The 13,735-nt window shown below is 60.6% G+C and overlaps 1 protein-coding gene across 2 annotated transcripts; it reads left to right on the forward strand.

Moving 5' to 3' along the window:
• The first annotated feature begins 219 nt into the window (after positions 1-219).
• On the forward strand, positions 220-12,755 carry FBXL16 (F-box and leucine rich repeat protein 16). 2 transcript variants are annotated; one of them, XM_070413362.1, is made up of 6 exons: positions 220-527; positions 7,485-8,143; positions 8,810-9,318; positions 9,628-9,712; positions 10,064-10,127; positions 10,870-12,755. In XM_070413362.1, exons 2-6 carry the CDS (start codon positions 7,499-7,501, stop codon positions 11,016-11,018), a joined length of 1,452 nt encoding a protein of 483 aa, XP_070269463.1. In that variant the 5' UTR covers positions 220-527; positions 7,485-7,498; the 3' UTR covers positions 11,019-12,755. The 2 variants fall into 2 exon arrangements, with proteins under 2 accessions (XP_070269463.1, XP_070269462.1); XM_070413361.1 differs by having other exon boundaries at positions 220-522.
• The last annotated feature ends 980 nt before the right edge of the window (positions 12,756-13,735 follow it).

A 13,735-nucleotide genomic window follows, 5' to 3' on the forward strand; every position in this document is an offset into this window, starting at 1 on the left:
CGCGGCGGGAGCGCGCTGTGTGCGCGGCGGGGCGGGGCGGGGCTCGGCATCCTCGGCCCTCCCGCCGGGCTCCCCAACCCGGATTGGCTCCCGGAACCGGGAGCGCGCGAAGGCGCGGCGCGTAGGGCCGGGCGGGGGCAGGGGGGGTCGCGCGCGCGGCGCCGCCGGCGACCGCGGAGGAGCGTCGGGAGGAGGGGGGAGGAGGAGCGCGGGGAGGAGGGCGAGGGGAGGGAGAAGGCGCCCGCCCGGCTCCCTGCAAAGCGGCCTTATTTATCTGGGCACAGCCTCAGCCTCCCCGGTGGGAGGCTTGGGGCAGCCGATCCTCTCCCACCGGGGAGCTCCTCTGGGGTGAGGCCGAAGTGGCCAGCCAGGCCGGGGCACCGGGCGCGGGGTGCGGCCGGGCCCTGCCGGCCAGGCCAGCACCTCCGCCGCCTTCCCGCTTCGCCGGCTCTCATGCCGGGCTCCCAATGACGGGAGGAAGCCCGGCGAACAGCGTGGCATGAGCCAGGAGCCCGGGCCGAGGTAAGGTGTGTGCTCCCGGACTGGCTGCGGGGTGGGGCGGGGGGCAGGCTGCGCCACGGAGGCGACCACAATGCGAGGGTGGGGAGGGGGCTTGAGACAGTGCCTCTGCCACCCCAGAAGGCTTATGTAACCGCATCCCCTTCCCTGGCCTTGGCTGCCGGGCGTCGGGCCCTGTCAGACCTTCCCACAGCCCCTGACCCCAAAGGATGGCCTGGTTGAGTGAGGCCCACTCCCCATGGTAACCGGACCAAGACGGTGGGTCGGTGCTACCTGACAGTGTCCCCTGGAAGCGGAATCGCAGGCCCCCAGCTCGCTTGACTGGGTGAGGTCCTGGCCGTCGGCTGAGCTCTGTGCTCCCGGCCTCAGCACCAGCAGCCCCTTGGGCTGTGAGAGGGTGTTAGATACATCACACTCCAGGTGGAGCCGAGCGGATGCCCAGCCTCAGGGCCTGTCTGCCTCTGGACACCTTCTGGCCCTGGGCCTGTATGGAGCTGGCACAGTGGGAGAAGGAGGGGACGGGAGGGGACTGAGCACATGCCTGGTTCTGGAGGAGGGGTCAGGCTTTGGCCAAAGCTGCAGGGCCTCAGAAGGGGAAATGGGTACCCCGGGACTTGCTGGGGAGGGGGGCCTGTACTCCTGGAGTTTGAGCAGGTGGGGAGAATGGAACACCAATCACCCCAGGAGGAGAGAAGCCCTGGCGATTGGAACCTCAGAGAGCCAAAGGCCCAGTGGCCACTCCTCCAGCCCCTCCCTTCCTCTACACAGGAAGCCTCCCCTGCATGGAGAGAGCAGATGGTGGATGCCACCTCACCTGCCCCTCCAGCACGCCCCTCCCCACACCGCCTCCTCCTAGTTCCCAGTGACCAGAGTCAGTTCAGGCCTCCCTGGTGCCAGGCAGGCACTGGGCCCCTTCCTACATCAGACTCCTTTGAAGGCTGCTGGACAGCAGCCTGGTGCAGAAGGCCTGAGAAGTCTGGGGGCCCACAGGCCAGGTCAGAAGCCTGATGGAGACCCATGGGTTCAGCAGGAAGTGGCCACAGGGCTGGAGCTGAGCTGTCTGGAGAGGAGAAAAAGGCATGCCCCAGTCGTAAACATGGGCAGTGCAGGGTGGGCTGTTCGGGCCCCACAGGACCCCAGGACTAGCTCCCCCAGTGCTTCCCGCCTCCGCTCTCTGGCTCTCCCCATGTCAGCCACCCCTCACCTTGAGCCAGGCCTATGAGCACCTCTAATGCTGCGGAGGGTCATGGGACATTTGCCACCCTCCAGCTCACACCCACTTCCTGGGCACTTGAGCGAGTCCTATCTCCCACTGATGGGAAGAAAACAAGTGAACCTGAGGTTGGGGGACCTGGTGCCCTCCAGACAGCTGGGCCCAGCCCAGGAGGCCTGCACTGCTGAGAGCCAGGGAGAGGTCTGCCCTGGAGGTAGGGGAAGGAGCTCCTTGGCTGGCCCCCATTTTGTGACCTGGGTCTCAGAGGCTGGCGTGGGAAGAGTGGAGGTGGCAGTGAAGGAAGGTTTGTGGGGTCGGTGGGTGGCTCAGAATCGTTTCTACACGTGGACTGGGAGGAACTTCAACCAGAACAGCCAGAGGGTGGGCTTGGGCCGCCTTCCCCTACTTGGCAGGAAAGAGGGGGAGGGGTCGAGGCAGCCGCCCAAAGAAGCAGGCACTGAACACCCCAGGCCTGGGCCCTGGTGCTCAGGTGCTTCGGAGTAGACGGGCTTAGATGAGGCCTGACATCCCACACCCACTCCCCCAGGCGCCCGGTCTCACTTGGCTGAGCTGCCCCGAGCTTGGCCAGAAGACTGTTGGAGCATGAAGTCCAATCCCTCTTGAGGCCACGTGCTCCCTTCTCGGAGCCCCTGGTGCATGGGTGGGGCAGCCTGCACCCCAGAAGCATCTCTAAGCTGGGGGCGGGAGGGGAGCGCTGCGGCTAGGACGTGTGCAAAACGACAGGGATGTGAATGTGCCTGAGTCACGGGGTTTGTCATGGAATGTGTCAGCCTGCACCACACCCCCAATCCCAAGCTGCCCCGGTTGTCACCCAGCCCCTGGGGTTACCACCACAGGTCGGTCTGTGTGAGTTTTTCTGGCTTCGTGGCTGTCAGCAGGCAGGGGGAACTAGTCAGTGCAGGTTCTCCTGGGCCAGACCTCCAGTGTCCAGCACTGGCTCTGTCAGATGGGGGTATCAGAGATGGAGGAAGGGTCCTCCACGCTGGGGGTCATGAGGGGTGGAGAGTTTCCCGGGAATGAACATCCAAAAGAACACGACGGCCCCCTCCTCCTGTACTGGCATTAAGGGCAGCCCTCGTGTCCCAGTGGTGGGCATGCAGCTTGCAGCCTCTGGAAGGAGATTGGGGTGTGACAGGGACAATGGTGGGGAGACCACCAGCCCAGGGTTCCGAACTGGGAGGGCACAGGTACGTAAGCAGAACAGGGCAGAGTGAAGAGGCCACAGGAGGTGTGCCTGGCCAGTGACAGGCTGGCTGGGGGCCCTGGGTTTCCCTCTGGACCACTGTGCCTGGCCTGGGCTTAGGGAGTCAGACAGATGGGGATCTTGGGGTCAAATCCCAGATTTGTTCAACTTCTAAAAGTTGACTCTCTGAGCCCTGCTTTCCCCACTACGTCGGATGGTTAGGCAGTGTGTGAAGGACTCAGACCAGCAGTGAGGGGTGTGGTGCTGGGAAGAGCAGGACCGCTAGCCTCCCTCCCTCCTGGTGGTGCCTGTCCGCTTCTCCCCAGGTCGCTTCTCCCCAGGTCCGGCGGGATTATGGGGGAGAGGCAGCCAGCCTCCTTAACCCTGCAGTTCCCAAGGGGAGTCTCGGCCGAAAAGGAGCCATGAGTCATCCTCTTCCCAAGGGTCTGAATAACTGCAAGGCCCACCTCGAGCCCCAGGGTCTTGGGGGCCTTCCCGGAGGCTCTGGTACCAACCCAACCCAAGTGGCCTCCCTCCCCTGTGGACACTAGCCTCTGTCACAACCGGGATGAATGAACGGAGTTGCAGCTCCCCCTCTGACTGCCCTCCTCTTAATCTAACCTGTCCTCCATCAAGCCTCATGGGCTTTAGGTAGCCACACCCCTTTCTGCATGACCCCTGCTAACTGATTGCCAATCCTCATTCATTCATTCATTCATTCAGCACTGAGAGGCCCCTGAGCCCTGGTGCCATCTTTCCTCAAGGAGCCCCCAGCCAAGGGGAGAGGCCAGTAGGTAGACAGTGATGAGAGCCCAGCTGCTGACTGAGACCCTGGAGATGCTTCCTTAGTGCTGGGGGCTAGTGGTGACCTGGGTCTCAGGGCCTAGTGAGGATCTGCAAAAGAGGCAGCTCCTTACAAAGCCCCAGTGTGGCTATCTGCAGCCTGTCAGCCTGGAAGTCACAAAGTTCTGGAGGACTCCCAGGAGTCCCCGGGGCCTCGCTCTGTTTCCTAGGTCCGTTCTGGCTACCATGCTTCGCTGTAAGTCTGCTGGGGAAACACGGGGGCTCTCCCAAGTGGCCCCCTGACCCAGCTCTGGTTCAGGCTGAGGGGAACCAGACAACTAAAGTAGAAGCCACCATCTTCCTCCTTCCCCTGCGGTGACCCCAGGAGCCTCAAGCTCTGGGGACCTCCCCTGTCATTCTACTTCTCACTGAGGAACAACCCGCCAATGCTGAGGCCAATAATAGTGCAAGTGTGGGCATCTTTTTGAAAAGCCTCTTTTCCCAGCATTCGCTCCCGGTGTTTATCCCTAAATGGGGAGGCAGCCCCCAGCAGACCGTCAGCTGTCCCTACCCGCTCCTGGTGGGAAACTCCAAGCAGGACCTTCAAGCCCCACTGGGTGCAGTCACAGGTACCAGGAAGGTAGGGGCACTGTGAACCAACTGGCTAGGTGGATGGGGCCTGGGCCAAGCAAAGGGGCCCTCGTCCTAGCCCTGCATGGACCTAACTGGCAGGAAGACCAATCTCTGACCCTGAGCTCGCCTTTCTCCCAAAGCCCTGACCCCTGGGCCAAAGTGGGGCTGTTTCCAATTTTGAGCTACAGAGCGGGGGATTCTCAGGCCGGGTCAGTGAGGCTGGAGTGTGAGGAACAGCTGGAACACAGCAGGACCATGGACAAAAATTGAGGAGCAGCTGGGCTGCCTCTGTAGGGAGGCAGTTCTGATCCAGGGCATGGGGCGGGGCTGACTTACAGGCAAGGCAGTACCCTCTGGCCGGGGTGGGGGTGTGGGATGAGGGGCAGCCAGGCCTCAGACACCCCCCAAGCCCCCCAACACCACCACCCCCACCAGGCTGCTGAGGGTCGACCTGGTCCTGGCCACTCCTTCGGAGGGCACTCTCCCAGAGGCAAGTTTGTTTCCCCAGCTTGTCCCTGAGGCCCCGGGGTGGAGATAGGACTATGGATGTGTGCAAATGTGAGCTCCAGTGGGGGACAGGAAGGGAGCCTCACAGTTGCGGGGGGGCATCCACGTGCATCCCCCCCAACTCAAGCACTCCACGCGCACACCCATGGCTGGAAGCATTTTCAGTCTAAATCTGCTCTTGAGTTATTTCTCCCCTAGTGCCGCCTCCGCTGCCTCCTTGGGATCTTAGACGAACCGGGGCGGCTTCTTTCCTCTCCCCGAAACCCCTCTCCGCCTCCAGGGCCCCTCCCTGCTAAGCTGGGTTTGCCGGATCCGTCTCCCACACACCACCACACCACCAGCCGCTGTCCGCGGTGGAGGCGGCCGGGCCTCGCCTTCGAGCACGCGCACAGCGGCTGCTTGGGGCGCTGTCCATGGTGCTGCGCGCCGAGGGCCAAGCCGGCCCCGCCTCGACTGTGGGAAGCGGCCAAGGCCGGGTGGGCGGCGCGCCCTGAGGGATGAAATCATGGAGCCCTGCTCCGGGAACACACAAGGTCTTCAGGCTGGGGCTGCTTCTCTGCACCCAGCAGCCCAAAGGTGGGAGTTACCGGGATATCCTCTGCCCTGGACCCAGGAGTGGGGGCCAGTTGTGGCCTTCATCCTGTAACTCCATGAAACACTGCTGGCCACGACGGCCCCCTCCTCCTGTGCTGGCATTAAGGGCAGCCCTCATGTCACACCACCCCCACCACTGTGGGCAAACTGTAACTCCTTGGAGCCTAATCTAACCCCCCTCCTCCCCCCAGCTGCTCTGAGGCTGAAATCCATTACTCCAGTGGGTAATTGGCAGAAGTTATAGATGTCATGTATCAACTTGTGTGAAGTCATGAGCTACCTGGTCATGAGCTAGGGAGGGGCTAGCCAAGGTGTGGGAGCCTCTTCAGGGGAGGGAGGGTCCAGGGTGGACTCTAGCCTAGGGGCTCATGGCTGCCAGGTCAGGAGGGCTTTGGGGCCCAAAGCTGGGTTGGCAGTTATGAGGGCCATGTGTCCCAGGTCTGGGCACCCTCTCCAGGCATGGAGTGCTAGCAAGGGTTGTCCGGTTCAGGGCTTGGAAGCAATAGAGGGTGTGGCTCTGGGAAGAGCAGGGTAAGAGTGCCCACTTATCTCCCGCGTTCCTAGTGGCTCCTGTCCCCTTCCACTCGAGCAGGCCGTGGGGTTCAGAAGCAATTTCCGTGTCACTTTCTAAGTGTGCATTGTAAGCCATGCACCATGCGTAGCCCTTTGCACATGCTGTCCACTGGAGGGGGTATTGTCACCTCTCTGGCTTCTAAGTGAGGAGAGCGAGGCTTGGAGAAGAGAAGGCCTTGCCCAGGCCACACAGCCGAGGTGGGGCCTGTTTTGAGTCCAGTGTGTGTGACCATGTGGATGAACGCAGTGCACAGCCTCCTCGCTGGATGTCTGGTGGGCAGGATATCTGGAATGTGGAGCAAAAGGTAGCACTGTGAGAGTCCCACTGCCCCATCTCTCAAGGGCCATCTGTGGCCTGTGCCCTCTGACACCCATTCAGATTTGGAGGCCTAAGAAGGGGAGCCAGGGTGGTCTCAGCCCCGCTCTGGGGAGAGCCCCCTTCACATAGCCTTCTATAACCAGCTCTGCTCTACCACTATGACCTTGTGCCAACAATTCACACTGCCTCAGCTCAGCTTCCTCCTCTGGTCAATGGCTACAGTCACCACAGCATCATCCTCAATGAACTAGGCGGAGGGTTAAAGAGATAGTATGTGCCCTGGCCGGTTTGGCTCAGTGGGTAGAGTGTCGGCCTGCGGACCGAAGGGTCCCGGGTTTGATTCCGGTCAAGGGCACGTACCTTGGTTGCAGGCTCCTCCCCAGGTGCGTGCAGGAGGCAACCAATCGATGTGTTTCTCTCATATTGATGTTTTCTCTGTCTTTCCCTCTCTCTTCCACTCTCTCTAAAAGACCAATGGAAGAATACGCTTGGGTGAGGATTAACCAAAATAAAAAATAAAAAAAAATAAAGACAGTATGGTCCAGGGCTCACTGTGCTAGCATCACAGTGATCTCTGGGAAGCCACCTGCCCTTTCTTTGTGTAGATTCTGAGCTACAAAACCTCCTGGAGCCACTGAGATTCTCAGGGGCTGGGGTGGGAATTTCAAGAGTACTGGAACTACTCCAGAGAGCCATGCCAGTGCCCCACCGTGGAGAGGCCAGAGACTGCCCTAAACCCTCTCCCTTAGCTATGCAGCCCCTGTGCAGTGGAGGCAGGCCTGGCAAGCACTGATGGTGGGCATCGGAGTAGCAAAGGTGAAGAGAACAGTAACGGGTGAGCGACTTGTCTCTCTCCACCTCTGTTCTCTCATCTGTAAAATGAGAACCATTGTAACCTAGATGTGGAAAGCTCTGTGAGTGGGTGCAGGTTGAGCTCAGTGCACACACTAGGCGCTCAGAGACTGGCCCTGTCCTATTGCTGCTCCATCAGGGAGGGAGGCTTGCACTTAAATCCTCTTTGTCGGGTGGTTCTAGGAGTGTCCTGGGAGGGGACACCCGGGGACAGGAAGGAGCCCAGCTCTTCTGCCCTCCCAGAGAGAGCATGAAATTCATTCCTCACTCTGGGCCCCTATCTGCAGAGTGACGGAGGAAGATGTCCAGCCCCGGAGTCGACGGCGACCCCAAGCCCCCATGCTTGCCTCGAAATGGCCTGGTGAAGTTGCCAGGCCAGCCCAACGGTCTGGGTGCAGCCAGTATCACCAAGGGTACACCCGCTGCCAGGAACCGCCCCTGCCAACCACTGCCCCCACCCACTCTCCCACCACCCAGCCTGGCTGCCCCGCTGCCCCGGGCTGCCCTGGCTGGGGGCCTATGCCCCCCAGCAGGGATCCCCCTTGGTGGACCAGCCTCAGCCCCTGCACCTGGGCCCCCAGTGGAGCGGCCGCCACTGGCCACAGATGAGAAGATCCTCAATGGCCTCTTCTGGTACTTCTCGGCCTGCGAGAAGTGTGTGCTGGCCCAGGTGTGCAAGACCTGGCGACGTGTGCTCTACCAGCCAAAGTTCTGGGCGGGCCTCACACCTGTGCTGCACGCCAAGGAGCTTTACAACATGCTGCCCGGTGGTGAAAAGGAGTTCGTGAACCTGCAGGGCTTTGCGGCACGCGGGTTTGAAGGCTTCTGCCTAGTGGGCGTCTCCGACCTGGATATCTGTGAGTTCATCGATAACTACGCCCTGTCCAAGAAAGGCGTCAAGGCCATGAGCCTCAAGCGCTCCACCATCACTGACGCTGGCTTGGAGGTGTGTCCTGCTGCTGGCTCAGAAGGGACAGGGAGGGGGCAGGGCTGGGCAGCAGCAATGGAGCAGGTGTGAGGGTGAGGAGAGTGGGGAGTGGACCCAGAGGCAGCTCAGGCATGCAAGAAGCAATGTAGCTGAGGGCTGAGCCAATGCCCTGAGGGGGATCACGGCTCTGGGATAGGTGAAAGCAGGACTAGTTACATAATTTGAGCGGCCCAGTCCAAAATGGAAATGCAAGTCCCTTGTTCGAAGATGATTTAGAATTTCAAGACAGTGACAGAAACGCAGCTCATTACGGGTAAGGTCCTTCTGAACACCGGCCCTGCATGCCAGTGGGGAGGATTCTAGAGGTAATGGGGGGAGCAGGGCAAAGGGCAGGGGTGCAGGTGGCGCCTTCCTTGGGATCTGGACTGTAATCATCAAATCATTAACACCAACTGCTCTGGGCACATACTCTGGCCAGGCCATGGGCTCCCAGTTCCCTGTGCCCTGCCTCATCTGTTAGTGTGGTTGAGGTGTAACAGAAACACTATCAAGTGCCCTCCTCCAAGAGTACAGCTCCGCGTATGATTACACGAAGGACAGTGCTCCTCACGGTGCTCTGTGGGGAGGGACACACTCAGGGAACCTGGGTGAGTTTGAAGGTCATACCTCCTGACCCGCCCACAGGTGATGCTGGAGCAGATGCAGGGCGTGGTGCGCCTTGAGCTGTCCGGCTGCAACGACTTCACGGAGGCAGGGCTGTGGTCCAGCCTGAGTGCCCGAATCACCTCGCTGAGCGTGAGTGACTGCATCAACGTGGCGGATGACGCCATCGCAGCCATCTCGCAGCTGCTGCCCAACCTGGCCGAGCTGAGCTTGCAGGCCTACCACGTGACGGACACAGCACTGGCCTACTTCACAGCGCGCCAGGGCCACAGCACCCACACTTTGCGCCTGCTCTCCTGCTGGGAGATCACCAACCACGGTGTGGTCAACGTGGTGCACAGCCTGCCCAACCTCACAGCACTCAGCCTCTCCGGCTGCTCGAAGGTCACGGATGACGGTGTAGAGCTCGTGGCTGAGAACCTGCGCAAGCTGCGCAGCCTCGACCTCTCCTGGTGCCCGCGCATCACTGACATGGCGCTGGAGTACGTGGCCTGCGACCTGCACCGGCTGGAGGAGCTGGTGCTGGACAGGTGTGTGCACCCTCCCCCACCCCCAGGCCATGAGGGCGGGGCGGGCGAGGTCAGCAGAGCCCTTTGAGCCCGAAGCCTAGATTAATGAACTGTAAATAGGGTGGGCTGCTGCAGGGGTGAGGGGCGGGGTCCTCAAAACTCGGGCCTAGTGTGGGTGAGATGGGGGCTGTGGAAAGGAAGGGGCTATTATGAGTGGGGCACGGGGTGAGTCCACGCCAGGGGACCCCGGGAACAGGAGTAAGGGGTGGGAGCCGAAGGAAAAGGAGAAGTGTTCTGAGGGTGGACAGCCCCGCTCTGTTGCAACCACAGGTGTGTGCGCATCACGGACACGGGTCTCAGCTATTTATCTACCATGTCGTCCCTCCGCAGCCTCTACCTGAGATGGTGCTGCCAGGTACCGGCCCTCTCCGCCTCTGGCGATTGGGGAGTAGGCAGGGGGGTGGGGGGCGCGGGGAAGGCCCCGCCCGGACCGTCCTCTGATCTGCTCCCGGCCCACTCAGATCCTGTAAGGAAGTCTGGGATCCCTCCACACCCAGCGGCCGACGTAAGCGGAGTGTGCGGAGTCCCCGGGGCCCTCAACGACATTCCCCAGCTGCCTCCTGGCTCCGTGGGGAGCTGAGAAACCCCCGTTTTGAACCCCGCTCCCTGCCCCTCCAGCAACTCCAGGCCAGCGGCCTGACCCCAGGAGTGGGGCTCCCGCCGGGCGCGAGCGGAAATAGTTAACTCGCTCCGCCCTCCCGCCCAGGTGCAGGACTTCGGGCTGAAGCACCTCCTGGCCATGAGGAGTTTGCGTCTCCTGTCTCTGGCAGGTGAGACTACCCCCGGCCGCCCTCCTGGACAGTGATCACCCCCCGCGCACGCGCGCGCACACACACACACACACACACACACAACCCGGCCGCCCTCCTGGACAGTGGTCACCCCCAGCGCACGCGCGCACACACACACACACACACACAACCCGGCCGCCCTCCTGGACAGTGGTCACCCCCGCGCCCGCGCACACACACATACACACACACACAACCTGGCCGCCCTCCTGGACAGTGGTCACCCCCCGCGCACGCGCGCGCGCGCACACACACACACACACACACACACAACCCGGCCGCCCTCCTGGACAGTGATCACCCCCCGCGCACGCGCACACACACACACACACACACAACCCGGCCGCCCTCCTGGACAGTGGTCACCCCCCGCGCACGCGCACACACACACACACACACACACACACACAACCCGGCCGCCCTCCTGGACAGTGATCACCCCCCGCGCACGCGCACACACACACACACACACACACACAACCCGGCCGCCCTCCTGGACAGTGATCACCCCCCGCGCACGCGCGCGCGCACACACACACACACACACACACTTTGTACGCCTCCGCCAAACCTGCGGGGTCCCTTGTGCGGATCTAGGTCCAGGTCAGCGGAGGGAGATGCCCCGCAGGCTCTAGCCCCGCCCAGCGCAGGCTGGCCCCGCCTTCCACGAACCGCCCCTTCCCCGGGCCCCGCCCACTCAGCCACCGCCCGGTCCCCGCAGGATGCCCACTGCTGACCACCACCGGGCTGTCGGGCCTAGTGCAGCTGCAGGAGCTGGAGGAGCTGGAGCTGACTAACTGCCCCGGGGCCACCCCCGAACTCTTCAAGTACTTCTCGCAGCACCTGCCCCGCTGCCTCGTCATCGAATAGCGTGGGGTCTCCTCGCCCCGGTCGCTGGAACCCGCCTGGCTCCGGGTGGGGACCCGAGGGCGCTTCTCAGACCCCTCTCCCCGCTCTTCCTTGTCCAGCACGGGAGGTCCAGCGAACCAAGGGAAAGCCCTGTCCCGCGGCCCCTCCGCTCCTGTCCTGGACCCGCCCAGGCAGGGAGAAGGGGGGGGAGGGTAACGGGCGGAGCCCGCCCCATGCACGCACGCACACACTCGGGGATTTGTGCATGCCCCTCGTGCCCGCCCTGCACGCCCACCCTCCGCAGCCACTTCCCTTGAATCGCACGCCCATTGGGGGTGGGGGGTGGGCCTGGGCCTGGGAGGCCTTTTAAGCTCTCAGACGGGCGTTCTTACCGCCTGCCCCACCTCTCTCCCCTCTGTCTCCCGGGGCTGTCCTCCCCGTCTCGGGAAGGGCCCACTGGGATTGAGGGGGGCTGGGTCTCCCAGGACACAGGGGCCCGAAGAGCCCCATGGGCTGCCTGCATCTTCCACCGCACCTCACCTGGAGCCCTCCAGGGGGTACGAGGGGAAACAGGTTGCCGCCAAAGCCATGGCCCTCCAAGGAGCCCAAGTCCCACCGCCCTTCCCCCACTTCATTCCAGCCTGCCCTACGCCACCTCCCCTCCTCCTTGGCACTGTGTGAGACAGTCCCCTGCTTGCCCACCCCTACCCCCAGGCCTACAAGTCCCTAGGCCCTGGCCAGACTGGGCTGGATTAGGTTGGGAGAGGTGTAGAATGCGTGACAATGACCTTGGCACAATGAACATTAGCCCAGCCAGCTTCTGTCCATCTCAACCCAGAGGTGGTACAGCTACCTTGAGAGACCCCAAGCTGAAGCAAGCCCCAGGGCCCATAGGCCTTGGGAGCAGTCCTGGGTGGACCCTTCACTGCAGCCCCTGTAGGTAGCTGGGCCCAGGCCTCTCAGTGACACACTTCACCTTGGACAGGTCTCTATAAATTAGGAACTGGAAAAGTGGGCCCCAGTCAAGGCTCAGGGTCAGCAGCAGCCAGCTTCCAGTGGCCAGCACACCCTTAGCGCCCAAAGGAGGGAGGGCTCATTTCTAGCCGCCCCCCACCCCTCCCCAGCTGCCCAAACTTTTGCTTGCCCTATTGGGCTCTGACCATGATCTGTCAGATCCTGAGACTGGGAAGTCCTAGGGGATGCTGGCACATCATGGCAATTGCTGAGGAGGGGGCTGGGACCCCTTTCCATCCCAACCTTGAACCCCAGGAGATGCAGTGCCCACACCTAATCTTGGGACATCCTGCCCCCCCATCTGGTTGGAAGAGAGTAACCAGTTCTAGAGAGAGAGAGAGAGAGAGAGAACAAGAGATACTATTGAAGCATAGAAACAGTTCAACAGCCCAAAGATCTTTCTGCCCCTGGAGTGCTCACAGGAAGCTCCTGGGCTGAAGTGGTGAGGAGCCAGTTTCTTCAGCCCCTCCCACAGCTCCTTAAATGGGAGGTGGCAGCTGTCCGTTTGTCCAAAGTATTAATGCAACTGAAGCTGTGATATTTCCAACGACTGTAGAAGGAAAGATTAAGGGGAGAGAGGAAAACAAAACCAACCAACCCCTAAAATCATTTTCTTATTGTACATAATGACCTCATTCTCCTGTATATGCGGAAGATATAACCTTATATTTGGTAAGTGTTTCTTGTGCTATTTTATCACGTGACCTGTTTATAAAAATATATATTAAAAAGGTTGTAAAAACATGTGTCTGAGTTGTTTTTAGGTAATCAGGCTATGATGGGGAAGGTATATCTGCCTGAGGGGCCTAAGTCTCTGGATTCTTGTGCACCTCTCAACTTCTCAAACTTGTTGGTTCTTTCAACAAATATAGAGGCTGGGTGCCTTGATGCCAGGCAGAAAACCCAGTACTGACCAACAGAGAAGGTCGCTAAGCTCTCTTTGGTTCAGGGGGAAGAGACAGACACTAAAGTCATTACACCTAATATTCTCTCCAAAATATCTAGGATCTAGTCTATCCTTTCAGAAGGGCAAAAATGAGCCTTTTTTTTAATGCACAGGGTAAATGAGGTTAAGAGAGGGGCAGACCCGGCTGGCATGGCTCAGTGGTAGAGCATTGACCTATGGACCAGGAAGCCACAGTTCCCGGTGAGGGCACATGCTCTGGTTGCACACATGCTCAGGTTGTGGGCTTGATTTCCCCGTGTGGGGTGTGCAGAAGGCAGCCGATCTATGATTCTCTCTCATCATTGATGTTTCTATAGCTCCCTTCCTCTCTGAAATCAATAAAAATATATTTTTTTTAAAAGAGAGGGGCAGGATGTTCTAAAAGATCACACAATGCAGCAAGGACAGACCAGAACTCAGACCCAGGAGAGAAAGGGAGGCTCATAGAGGGTCACTTAACAGGGTTGTGTGAACAGGCGCTCAGGCACTGGAGTTTATGGAGACCAAGACAGACGTGATCCCTGCCTGGTGGAGCTCACATTCGTATGCAACAGACAACAACCAGTATACAGAGAAACGGGTTGTGATGAGTGGAGATGACAGTGATTCGGAGAGAGGCCACGTTAGATAAGGTGGTCAGAGAAGGCCTCTGCGAACGGAACCGTAAGCTGAACACTCAAGGGTTTGAAGAAGGCGCGTTCTGGAGAGGAGAGCCTAGCACGGTGGCCGAGAGGCAGGAATGTGGCGGGCTGGAATAAAGAATGGAAGTCGCTGTGGA

This window comes from Myotis yumanensis, unplaced genomic scaffold (assembly GCF_028538775.1).
Source record: "Myotis yumanensis isolate MYYU_CA2020_CCGP unplaced genomic scaffold, mMyoYum1.0.hap1 SCAF_4, whole genome shotgun sequence".
NCBI classification, from domain to species: domain Eukaryota; kingdom Metazoa; phylum Chordata; class Mammalia; order Chiroptera; family Vespertilionidae; genus Myotis; species Myotis yumanensis.